Consider the following 13,330-nt stretch of genomic DNA (forward strand, 5'->3'; position numbering starts at 1 on the left):
ATTATTATTGTACTGTATTTGTATAGGAAAAACGATTAGAACTGCAGATTAAATTGTTTTTCCTCTGGCCTCATCTTGACGATATCGGTAACGTTTGGGAATGCTGTGGTGCTGACGTATGAATGTGGTACACGTCGCCCAAGTAACTTTGTGTTAGCAGAGCACTGATGAAAAGCCTAGCTGTTTTTACTCAGAAAGAATCCAACCACAGCAGAACAAATTTAAGTGTGAAGAGCGCCACCGACGACAAACATTTGACGAAATATAGGAAATAAACAGACAGCAGACGAGCGAGCGGCGGGTTTGTAATTTTGTAAAAAAAACAACCGTGAGTATTGAGTAGAAAATATAATTTAAAAAAGAAGAAGAAGATGTTTTGAATGTAACACAAAAAACACAGTTTACGTGAGTTTACGTACAATGTGCTGGGAAGTTTTAGGTGTGTCTGGGTTTAGAAAGATCTGAACAATGTTACAAAATATCAAGTGTTGATTTGAAGTTCAGGAGCCTTTCTTTCTCTCGGTCAGTAAACTGCCACTGGACTGATACTGGACTGAGGCTCCTTTACTACACTATGATCTAGCCCACCTTGTCATCATGGTCATAGTTTAAGTAAATAACTATGTTCAATGCTGGCACAATATCTGCCATTCTTCTTGTTTGTTTGTTTTTAATTGTGGGGGGGGGGGGGGAAGCGTCAAGTTTTTGCCGTCGAACGAAGTTGCGATCACGTAACCTTCCTCCCGACGCCGTCGGCAGAAGTGTTACATTATCGCAACTAGGTTGAACCATAACAAAATGACTGTTTCCGTCAATGACCAGCCCAGTGGCTAAGAGCATTACTCTATGCATAGAGTAAGAAAAGTTCAACCGAAACAAGTATTTTCTACTGATTACGAACGCAAAAACACACCCAGACATACTTGTGTAGTCTTCATAAGGGGCCTACCTACACTAGTCTACTACTACTACGTGCCAGCTACTCCTGAGTCCTAGGTAGGTAGTAAGTAGAACTATGAGGTTCAGGTTCGTTTTGCCACTGCTCAGGTTCAATCTACTGTCGTCTCAGAGACGACATTGGAACAAACCTAAGACAATAGCGGAACGATCCATAGTTCTAGGAGTACGTACCAGCAATAGCTTATTTACATCGCTAAAGGCTAGCCACGATAATAGCTTATACTTGGTACTTGGTCATAGTTGTGATAACGTTACCCTCCTCGCGGCCGTCGGGAGGTGGGTTATGTTATCGCAACTAACTTGGTCAATGTCCCCTGGACAGGATCCAGGGTTCCAATTATTGCAACTAAAGTTTAGATGAAATAAGATTTGTGAAAAAGTAGCAATCAGATTATGTGAGGGAAATCTATAATTTTCTCATTCTACGAATCTGAAACTGTTTTCACAAATCAATTATGAAATCTTTTTTTTCATTTCTTTCCCAGGATCATGACCCTCCTCAAGTCTTACTCCATCAGCATCAAGATGTTGTCATTCTTCCTCTACATTCTTCTAATGTCCACCGAGGAAGGAAACGGAGAATCTAGATATGAGACCGGCGGATTGACAAAAACTGGGAACGGGGAAAGACAGCTCAAGCAGATAGAACAGTACGGGAAACATCCAAGGTACGGCAAATGCTGGACAAGAGCTCTGGAGCAGATTCAGGAAGGTACGTCAGACTTAAGCACGGTTCTTACTTCCAGCGAATGCGATTGCAACATGAATGTTGACGTCACAAATTCGCAACAAAATCCGCACTGAGTTGAGTTGTGCTCAACTTTCTTGCGAATATTCACTCCTTGAACTATCATTCTAACCGTGTATACGATAGAAGGAATCTAGTTTGGGAGTTTATAACTAACATTGTTAGACTTGGTTTAGTAAGAGAGATTGATAGGCTGCTACCATTGTTTATTATTGTATTCAGCTTATATATGGGAGGCAAGTCCGAGATACCAGCATACCATGGCAAACTCCCTGTTCATCAGAGATTTTCTTTCCTTACAGACATAAAAAAAACCTTTAAACTTTCCTCTTTTTTTTCTGTCTAGAGTAGCTATTTAGGTTCTAGGTTTCTGTTTCTAATTATCATTAACTATTCCGGTGGTTTATGGCTAAGGTTTGGTTCTATGCACGCTAAGACATTCCATAATTTGTTGAAAAAAATGATAAATCTTGCTGCATCTTATCCAAACTTTTGTTGTCTTTACTTTGTTTAGTCAGGGCATTTTTCTGACAATAAAGTACTTAAAATAACAAAATTACTTCAGAAGTTCTGGAAAGTTCTGAAAAGTAAGACGGCGTAGAGGCAAGGCAAGTATTTTGTCATACTGAAGGCACAAAATGGTTAATCATAAAATCTTTGGTTGAGGACCTGATGTCTTGATCTATGTTTTTTTAATTTTATTATCAGGATGCAAGCATCTTACAGATGACGAGCAGAGTCTCATGGCCCTCGGATTCACAAACTGTCACCTGGAGAAAGCTGGTCTGCGAACGTACCCCTGCGATCCCTCACAGAACATCCAAGACTGCTTGCGACAACTCAAAGACGATGTCATCGCGTTCAATGCGTATACCGAGTTCTTCACACACACTCAAGACATGTGTTTCTTTCTTCAGAGTCAGGTGTGGCACGAGCAGACTGAGAGTACTGTATCCAGACTCGTTCTGAGCTCGGAAGAAGTGGCTGATAAAATGGAGGCAACAGGTGCGTACTGTAAATGTGAAATCCTTTTCACACTGCATCTCTTACCCCCATGGAATACATCCCTGGAGAGGCCAATTAGCTTTTTTGAGGCATGGCTGACACAATAAGAATGCACTGTTTGGTTTGGGCATGGCCGTAGAATGTTTGCAAACAAAATATTTACCCAAACCCAATAGTGTCTTTATGAGTGTGTCGGTGTCCATCATGTCTCAAAATGGCAGGCAAGACATGTGTGAGACACAATAAACCAAACAAGCAGCGAAGCAACAGCTCTTGTGGAACTCAAGACATTACAGGTCCCCCCTTAAGTTTTGTGTACCCCATGGTGGCCCCTTGGCACTTTCACACTGTGTATAGAGGCGTAATCCCCATTCTGATGAAACAAAACAAAAACAAGTGGTTTAAGATTGTCTTAAATTATTGCAGGTCAGCTCCAGGAGGAGATGAAAGTAAAGCAAGAAGAATCACTTGAGCAGCAGCATCTTATCTTGAAGAATGAGGAGCATCTAAGGCGTACCTTGGAGACATCTTCAAATGATATCAAGGTTTGGATCTTCTTTATACTTTGTGTAACTAATGGCCAAAGTGACATTATCTTGTTGACAAGAAAATAGGTCTAGCTGTTGCAAACAACTAACCAACCGAAACCACCAAGGGTATAATTGCAAAATATAGTTAAAGCCCTGACTTTTTGACCCTAGCAGAGTCTTTCTTGAAGGCAAAAGAATTTTTTCTTTCTCAAACAAACAGACCTTTGAAAATGTAGGTTTGCGGGTGCCTTTGAAATGCTCCAGTAGAAATTTACAATTTTCTCATACCATGGAGAAAATTGCTCCCTTGCTCTTTCACAAACGAGCCCATAGAGCACTTTAATTTGTGATTTTTTGTTTTCCCTTCCTAAAACAGAGTGTCTTTGCGGAAATGAAACAGAGCACCCAGAACCAAAGACACCTCTTAGAAGAGACGTTCAGCCGCGTCGCTGACGTCCAGCACATGATCCTGGGAGAATTCAGCTGGTTTAACTCGTTGCTGTTTTTCGCTGCTGCCGTTCTGATTGCGTACCTGTTGACATCGGCACCCCGTACTAGTGGGGCTAGACTCTGGCTCTTCATCATCCTAGGGGCTGACTTGGTGATTGAAAGACTTGTGTTTCAAATGCCTGGGGCTGATCAAGTAAGTGTACTTGAAGTTGGTATTTACTCTAAAATAGTTGTTAGAATAAAAACTTACTTGGTACAAGCAATGGAGAGTTAATGATACTATGATAGTACATTGTGAGATCTTATCCCTCTGAAGTAGGCCTAACATAGTTTTTGCGAAAGAGGTCATTTCTCACGCAAATAATAAAAGACTTCAGGCCTGAAGCCTTTTAGTAGGCATCTTAAAGCACACACATTTCTGCAGCAAGGGTGTGTTTTCTTTCAGAATTCTCTTGCAACTTCGATGACCAATTGACAATTCACAGGTTTGTTATTTTATGCAAATGTTGGGTAACACCAAGTGAGACTACTGGTCTGTGACAATTACCAAACCAGTGTCCAATGTCCAGTGCCTTTAAGCTTAAAAGACAAAGTGACAAACTGCTTGGTACTAAAAGAATTTCAATGAGTTTCAATCTGAAAGCTCATGCCAAGTACCCATCCACTAGAGAAGTTATTCCCTCTGAAAAACTATCAAACAGAATTTGAAGAATGTGTGTGTCCAAAAATGTGTGCGTGCATTATGAACCTCTTCTGCTATTAACTCATTGAGTGATTCTGTTCTTTCCTTTTGTAGACGCAGCTTTATGAGCGAATGTGGCTCTGCAGGAAGTGTTTTTGTTTCGCTGCAATGGTGACTCTCGTCATTGTTGCATATCGATATAAAGACTTTGCTGTTGTGAACAACCAACTGCTTCTGGATATCAAACGACAGAACCTTGAACTTTTTCAAGCCTTGAAAAGTGGTATGGCAATAAATGTTGTTTGTTTACCGTAACCCATAATAAATGAAGGTCCCTGGCCACAATGGACAAGTTCAAGTAGCGACTATTTATCAACCACTAGTCAATATTCCATGGTGACCTACGCGTGCAATACATCATTGGTACCAGGCAAAATCACCCAATGGTCGACTTCAGTCCGTCGCTCGAACTTGACCTATATTAAGGGGATTATACAGGATTGGTAGAGCTGACAAAATAGTTGCAGTCAGTGTTCTAAGCTTACAGTGTTCATGTTTTATGTCTTTCAATATTTTAATTTGTTAATGCACTCTCGTTGTGTCAGTGCAAAACCACCATACTAGTTCTCAAGGCGTCCTAACACGTCTTAAGAAAATTGTACAACGGGTTTCGTCTGGCTAGAACGTATAGCTTTGGCCGGAAATGTCTTTTATGTTACTCTAGTTACTTACATTCTGGTAATGAGTTTGGTATGTCTGTAAACGGGATGAATGCGTACTATAAACAGACCCTGTCTGTGTGCACACGTACATCAAAATGACGCCCGACTGCACCACGTCTAGCACGCCCCAAGTAGCATCCAACTACGGCAATTCTGTTCATAGTACTTCCTTCCCGTTTTAAGTATGCTGCCACTACGTCTAATTGCAGGACAAGATGGCCGGCCAAAATGTTTAAGCAGGCTCAAAGTTCTTGAGCACTTTCCTGATCAAACCCATCCAAACCCATCCTTGAAGTTTGTAAACAGATCGTAAATAGTTGCTACTACACCCACTCCAATTGCATACAGTTTTAGCCAGTTCAGCTACATTTTTCGAATATGTAGTGAAAACAAGTTCGGTATGATGGGGGTATTCCACTTGAATACTTTTACACAAGTATATCTCATTATCTGTTTATGTGTGTTGTGTTGCAATTTAGCCTTGGAAGAAGACTCTGCTAGGGTCCAAACTTCAGGCCATTAACTATACGCCTCTCTAAATACTAACGTCATAATTCTTACCCAAAATGAGGCTATGGGCACACGTTCCCCATCACTTGCAGTGGCTGCGCCCATCGCTCGTTTCGAGTTAGCATTGTGATTTACCTAATGCATAAATATTAAGAGAGGCGTATTTTGTGCATTTATACCATTATGTCCTTTTGGTTGGTAAGCAATTTGCTTACTCTATTTTCTCTCTCTCTGAAGGTGGGAGATATCCTGCAATAGGAAATGGTGCTGTTGCAGCAGCTTTACAAAGTACCAGCACCACAGCCATGTCACTACTGTCAAGTCAGAAACAGAAGTCTTTTGGTGCAGGGTTTGACTACAGTGACAGTACACCAGCACGAAACGCAGGTACAAGGCAATCATTCAACTACCCTAAACAGGGCCTAGAATCACATGGAGGTTATGGCTTCTGTTGCCCCCTGGGCCCAGGGCCCAATTTCATAGCTCTGCTAAGCACACAAATTTGCTTAGCATGGATATTTCTTCCTTGATAACAACAGGATTACCAACCAAATTTCCATTTGTTGCATATTGCTTGTTACTGGTATTCAGCTGATTTTTGCTTATCCTGAAAATCATGTGAACATTTGATCGGTAGTTATGTTTTTATCCAGCCAAACATTTCATGCTCAGCAAATTTATGTGCTTAGCAGCTTTATGAAATTGGTCCCTGGTCTTAGCCTGTTCAAAAGCTTCTTATAGACTTCAAGATGTTTAGGAAATGGAAACACCTTTTGCAAAATGAAAACGGCCTTGCCTTTTCAAAGGTCAAATTCCTGGCCTGTGTGAAGCAAGTTATGACAAGAATTCTTATTTATATAGGATTTGAGGCATTGCATGGTCAGGTATCAATGTATATTTGGTTTACGGTAACACCATGTGTGTATCTACTTGCCAGGTAGAGTTTGTTCTTAGAGAACTGTCTTGCATATTCTACTGCCGCGGAGTAGATAATCAGGGGTTCTGAAAAGAACTGTCCTGCTTTTAACTATTACCAGGGCGGATGGTATAAAAAAATAGACTTGGACTACTCCTTTAGATTAAAGGATCGTAATTAACTATACTGCCGCGGAGTCAGTTCTGAATTGGTCTCAACCTGCTTATTTATATCGTGAATTTTTGTTGTTGATGGATGAATATTACAGGGAAAGTTACCTTCTTGTCCTGAACTGAAAAGTCAAAGGTGAAGCCAAAAAAAAGGAATAACCATTTTTATTTCTATATATTCCCAGTTTGCATAGATGGGATGACAATGCTGGATGGGTACAGTTCTGAAGATTTCACGGGTACAGACTCTGATCCGACATTTATAGAAGGAGGTAGCTCCGACGCTGAACCCTCGGACACAGAGAGCTTCCTCACGGCCCGAACACCAAGCCAACCAACCAGCAGACGGGCCAGTTTCAATGAGGGTCATCCAGCTGCGGATCGTGGCTACAACCAAAGCTTCAATCATTCGGGTATTGATTGGTTTGTTTTATTCTTTGGAATTATAGCGGTGATAATCCACTATGACTAAATTAGGATTCAAACTGCCTCTAGCTATCAGGCAATCTTGGTTGTCGAGTTGGCAAGACACTGCTCTAGAATTGCAAAAGTCATGGGTTCGAATTCCAACCGAGTAATGTGCATGTGATTTTTTCACTGAACTCAAAGCACTGAGCACTTATGCAGTGCCACACATTGGTGTCGGAGTAAAACCCAAATTAATGCTCTTTATCCCTGTAGCAAATTTAATAACTATTATTTCTACGGTGTTGTATCATGATCGATTGGTCTAACGCACCAAACCCAAGTTCCGATGGTCTGATTAACAGAGTGTGGGTGCGGGTCTGGGTCTTAACACTTGCGTCCTTACTTCCTGCGAATGTGAATGCGAAGCGAGTTTGGTGGTAAGCAGAGCCTTGAAATCGGGTTCAGATTTTATGTCAGGTGGTTTGAGATTTTGTAAAAAGAAAGTTGTTATAAATTTAGTATTTTTGTTTTTACAGTGAGTACTCTCACGTCATCCGAGTCAACAGATGGAACTTTCACAGGTAGTATGCCTTCAGCAAAGAGGAAAAGAGGTCGACCAAAAGGAAGTAGAAGTAAACAGTCCACACCCCAAAATGTAAGTTTTGGGAAAAAAACATAGGCTTGGTTTTTGTTTGTTTGTTGGTGTGTTTTTTGTTTGCTTGCTCACAAGAAGATGAAAGAAATACTTAATACTTGACAAAACCTTCATTTCATAAATTAGAAAGATTAAGTAGTTTTTCTGAGCATTATTGTTGCTTCCACTCTAGCTTTCACTCTAGATGCTAACAATCTGGATCAATTTTCAAAAGCTGTACGAATGTCAATTCATTGTGCTGGGTCTTTAATAATTATTTTTTTCAACCAAAAACTGGCTAACAAACGATGACACCTCCTCTAGACAATTGGCCAAATTTTTGCCAGCGCGTTCCACCTTGGTTTAACTCCTTTCAAGGATAGGTTTAAATGCTATATCCTCTACCTCTAACTAATTCATATTTGAAATGTATTTTATGTTCTGTATGTATTATTTGCTTTGTAAAGTAGTCTATGGGAAAGTTCTGAAGGGGCACCGAGGCCAAGACCAGGGGCAACAGAGGACATGCTTCCTAACCTCCATGTAATTGACCGTATTGAATAACCCCATTTTGCTATGAAAGTTGTCATCTTGTAGGTCAAACCGTACACGCGTCCAAACGCTAACATCGATGAAGCACGCAGCACGCAGTATTCCCGGTTAGATTTCTATGGCACATGCACGCACACACCCACACACACACGCACAGACGCCATCTTGTGGGACAGATATTTGAACGGTGACGTCATATATAATACGGTCTATTTCTGTTTTTGTCTGTACTCTTTGAATCAAAGCCAGTGTGGGAAAATAAAGTTTTTATCTTATCTTAGGTAACACCCACACAGTCACGTTATAATCTACGGACCAGGGGCTCCCCAGTAGCAGACAACTCCATCCTGAACAGTGAGACAGTCCAGGCATTCATGGAGCGGATGGGCGTGTCACTTGGGCGGAGGGAGTACAGGGTGGAGCAGTTGACACCAGTAGGGAATTCAAGAAGACGGGGAAACGTTACGTCATTTTCATCGGATGAGGAATATTAAAGCAGCAGTTAAAATGTCTACAAAGAAGGTTATATTATAAATATAGTTGCAATGACTTCCGTTTAAATCCTATTTCGATGATTTGTGTGCACATAGAAACTTGACTGGTGCCATAAATTTGAAAAGTATTTTTTGTTCAATAGTTTATTTTATTTTATAGTGTATCTACATAATCTGGGGTTTGTCCCCTGCATACTTATGGTGTTGCTTCTTGACAAATTGCAGGAATGCACCGTGATTTGGTTGTTATCTTAAAATGTAGCTTGGGCTTTGAGCCTCAATCTTAAAGCGGCGAAGGGGTAGGACCAAGAAAATATTCACGAGACAAGAAGTCTTGTACATGTACAAAATATAGCTAAGAACTTTTACTGGAAAAAAAGAAGATAAAATTACAAGAAGTCAGAACTGGTTGTTGATTAACAGTGTGTACAAATGGCCATGGCTAGATGTCTGCATCTCCTATACCTAATCATTGCTGTTCAAGCCAGCTGTTATAGCCGGAGCCAAAGTTGCTCAAATCAGCTATTTAGTTTTGTATTTTCTTATGAATATCATGTGCACATTACCAAAGATACAATGCTTCCATGGAATAGACCGTTATCATGCTGTCACCATCTTGGTCATGTTCCCTGCATCCCACAGCAGTAATGGATGCTAATATTCCTTGTACAAGTAGAAACCAGACTATTTTTTCCAGCCTCCGTCCGGTTACATTAATTTGAATGGGAGAATATCAAGACGGCCACATCATGATAAAGGTCTATACTGCTTTTTTAGTGTGTGGTATTTTTTTAAATTTTATTGTGGTACTATTTGTAAATATCAAGTTATAAACCAAACAGGAAACTGACTAGAGAGATTTGAACCATCGACCTCAAGTTTAATGTACATGACTCAACCAACTGTGCTACTGTATCAAGCCCTCTGTTGGCTGTCTTCCAGTTTAAGTCAGAAGCTTCTGACTAGCATCCCCAGACAAAGACTGGGCCCCTGTCTTTATCCGCAAGGATAAAGACAGGTCCCGCCACTAGATCCAGTGATTTTATTGGATACAATGATATTGGATAAACGTGCACCCAATATGCCCAAGCAGTACACTACTGTCAAAAATTATGTATAAAATATAAATATAAATATATATATAAATGACTGAGGTCAAAGGTGAGTCTACATGCCGGTTTTGGATGTCGTTCTCTGGCGTTATTCACGAGCCTTGAAGTGTGACGCCAGATGTTCAGGCTACCCCAGACAAAGATATTGACAAAATAGGGAGACTGTCAGTGTCAACACAGATAGCTAAGTTGGTAGAGCTCTGTCTTAAACTAGAGGTCGTTGGTTCAAATCCTGTTCTAGTCAATCCCAAAAACTATTTGTAAATAGTATGTATAATAAATGTTAAATTTACATTTGGGATATTTTTTTAAACCCCAAACCCCTGATGTGTGTAATGCACTGTATACTCAGTACATTTTCAGTCTGATTCCAGTAAAAAATATTCACAGGCATATTTACTCGGGTGGGGTTTGTAACCCACAACATTTGCCATTCTAGAGCTGATTAAGAACACCAAGATTGCCTTGTGGCTAGAGGCTGTTCTAGTATGCTATTGTAAATACAATTAATTGTGTTTGTAAATGCTTAGAGAGGTGATATTTTGCAGCCATTTTATTATTCCGGGGGCTAATCATAAGGCACCATGTCAACAGTCAGGCACATTCTAGATGCAAAAGAACTTAGATCAGAAGTTGTAAGCTAAAGTAGTGTACTAGCTAATTTTCTATACCTTCCGCCTGGGTATTAGTTAAAAAGCAGGACAGTTCTTTTCAGAACTAAGAAGTTTCCCGAACAATCCGATAAATCTACTTCGCGGTAGTAGAATATAGAAAGACAGTTTTCTAAACACAAACTCTACCCGGCGAATGGACACACACATGGTGTTACCGCAAACCAAATACATGTATATTCGATGTTACCTCTGACGTCACTCAAAAACATGATTCGCGCGCGCGCATACCGCTGGGCAAAACCTTTATGTTTTGGCAGCCAGCTAGAAAGTCTTTTTGCCCGGCGAAACATGACGTGTACAGTGTTTTGTCAACAGAGGGTGGTTTGAATGTAAACATAGGTCACATCGTCTATATATTGATTGTTATTGTAGGGTAAGAGAAGTGCAAGACTTGTAATGCGCATGTATCCACCCTGCTGGGTGTTCAAGGCGCAGTAAAAACCAAAAAACAAAAAAAACAAAGAAAAACAGACACAACAAAATTAGTCCTTGAAAACCTGTGACTTAAGATAATTTTTGAGAACAGATTTGAATGTTGTGGTACAAAGACAAGATCTAAGATTAAGTGGCAGAGGGTTCCAGATGTGTGGCGCGGCTGAAGAAAAAGACCTGTCACCCCATGAACGCGAGACTTGGGTTTAATGAGAAGAAGCATGGAACTTGATCGAAGATTCTTTGATGGATTCCATCTGATAACAAGTTTCCACCTGACTTCATTCTGTAAAACTAATGTACTTGTATGCATGTGTTTCAAAGGACTCTGCTAGGGCATGCCATTACAATTTTTTGAAAACTAGGTACCGAGCTTCAAGTGAATCATGAGATAAGTGTGTTAAGATGTGCCTTATTAAAGAGATTTTGTATTTTTTTCTGAAATAATAATGAATGTATTCAAGTATACTGTACTATTTTTTGTAAATAAATTGACAACCAATTATGATAAAATGAGATCATATCAAGTATTCACTATGATGATATTCACTTGCTGAATTAGGGAATACATGTATTTGTTTATTGAAGTTTATTTATTTCAATTTTTATTTTATCTGAAGCAGATGAATTATTTCTAATCTTGATTGTCAGTTCCACATTGTCACATTAATTAAGTGCCATTGTTGCCAAGATATGACTTTGTTTTCTTTTAAATGGATCTGTGTGTGTGTGTATTGAGGTCCTCTTTATTTGGGTCCTTCAATTAACTTTTAATAAGAGCCTTTGGGTGGGGTGGGGGGGGGGGCGTTGAGATTTCTTGCGGATGAATCAGGGATGAATATACAAACCAAACAGTTATAATTACCCTCTTTTGAGTGGAAAATGAGTTTGTTGCCTTATATGAAACCAATGAACTAACTATGTTTGCGTTTGTTTCATAATTTCTTATTGAGTATTTTTAATATCCCTGTAGTCTTGATATCGACTGGCTCGGGGGGGGGGGGGGGGGGGAACTGGGCAAGTCTATGATTCTTTGTTTGTTTATACCCAGATGTTTGTTTGAGATACATGTAGTTATCTCTTCTGCTTGAATTCCTGTTGTGTATTCATTGACTACCTTCCTCCATATTGTTTGGTTTTTGCCCTTAGACTGATGTGCAGTAGGCATTGTACACGTCAGTCCCAAGTCCTGTTAACAAAACCCACAGGCATATTACTTGGGTAGGACATGGACTACCTCCATGGGTAGGATATATCTGTGGATTTCTTGGAAAGTACCAAAATACAGTGCTTACCACATATCGGTGTATTTTAAAAGAAGGGTAAACATCAAATATTATTCTTTATCCCTGATGCAAAATTGCATCTTTCAAAGCGTCAATCAAGACTTGTATGATAAATAATCAAGAAAGACTAAATATTTACCAAAATAACTTTCAATTCATGGAAATAAATGAATGACTGAGAATTTCATATCAACTGATGGCAGTCAATAAACTTTTTTGATGGGCCAGTAACCCAAAGTGAAATAAAGTTTTTTCTTTTTTGTTTTTTGTTTTGCAATTCATGTGTGATGGTGTCGGTGAATGCTTACCATCGGAGGTCATGTATTTTGTTAGTGTTACCTTTTTGAAAACAATGCATTTCAAAGACGAGTATTCCTTACAGAAATACGCTTGACAAAAAACACTCATGTCCACACACCAAGTAAAATATATCTCAAAGCTTGCTGTTCAATTTATTTATTATTAAATGACTTGAAATTTCACAAAAGATTTTAATGCAAGAAACAGAACGATTCCACAATGGAATGTGTTTGAGATAACTTTCAAGCAACAAGGGTTTAGTCTTGAGAGTTAAAGGAGCTTCAGTTTCATGCAAGCAAAACAACAAATCAGAATTATGGACCGTTTTATTAAGGTGAACTAAACTAAAATGAACTTACAAGCTTTGTGGATTTGGTTTGTAAGAAATAATTTGTAGTCTTGATAGACCCCTTTGCATAGACCGCCATCGCTAAGGTCAAACAATGGAAACGTGCATTGCACAACTCTCAGCCAATAGGTCTTTCTTTGACCTCAGTGAGGGCACTTGTTTGAGCTTGTGACGTCATTCACAAGGGGTCTATACCCCAGGTACAACCCATCTCGAAATGAGTAAAGTTTGGCCGAGGTAAACAAAATATCTCTGGCGCGTAATATTAATATCATCACTAATATTTTCCCCTGTTCATCAAGACTTTAGCATTCTTGAAACCATCTCAACTTCTCTAGAGTACCCATACACCTGGGTGTTGAGAAGAAATTATAGTTAAATGTTTTCGCTAAAGGA

General features: G+C 39.6%; 1 protein-coding gene across 2 annotated transcripts; it reads left to right on the forward strand.

Annotated features, from left to right (window-relative positions):
• The first annotated feature begins 273 nt into the window (after nucleotides 1–273).
• LOC117302736 lies at nucleotides 274–10,768 on the forward strand. Of its 2 annotated transcripts, none has more exons than XM_033786745.1 (10): nucleotides 274–328; nucleotides 1,446–1,672; nucleotides 2,417–2,713; nucleotides 3,140–3,258; nucleotides 3,620–3,886; nucleotides 4,490–4,658; nucleotides 5,845–5,994; nucleotides 6,879–7,106; nucleotides 7,638–7,756; nucleotides 8,569–10,768. In XM_033786745.1, exons 2-10 carry the CDS (start codon nucleotides 1,450–1,452, stop codon nucleotides 8,779–8,781), a joined length of 1,785 nt encoding a protein of 594 aa, XP_033642636.1. In that variant the 5' UTR covers nucleotides 274–328; nucleotides 1,446–1,449; the 3' UTR covers nucleotides 8,782–10,768. The 2 variants fall into 2 exon arrangements, with proteins under 2 accessions (XP_033642636.1, XP_033642644.1); XM_033786753.1 differs by lacking the exon at nucleotides 274–328 and adding an exon at nucleotides 860–996.
• The last annotated feature ends 2,562 nt before the right edge of the window (nucleotides 10,769–13,330 follow it).

Source organism: Asterias rubens, chromosome 2 (genome assembly GCF_902459465.1).
Source record: "Asterias rubens chromosome 2, eAstRub1.3, whole genome shotgun sequence".
Taxonomy (NCBI): domain Eukaryota; kingdom Metazoa; phylum Echinodermata; class Asteroidea; order Forcipulatida; family Asteriidae; genus Asterias; species Asterias rubens.

What these genes read in the sequence shown, in the direction of transcription:
- LOC117302736 (XM_033786745.1), top strand. Translation starts at nt 1,450, where the DNA reads ATGACCCTCCTCAAGTCTTACTCCATCAGCATCAAGATGTTGTCATTC. An exon ending in AAATGCCTGGGGCTGATCAA is followed by an intron (nt 3,887 to 4,489) that starts GTAAGTGTACTT and finishes TTCCTTTTGTAG; the next exon opens with ACGCAGCTTTATGAGCGAAT. An exon ending in TTTTCAAGCCTTGAAAAGTG is followed by an intron (nt 4,659 to 5,844) that starts GTATGGCAATAA and finishes CTCTCTCTGAAG; the next exon opens with GTGGGAGATATCCTGCAATA.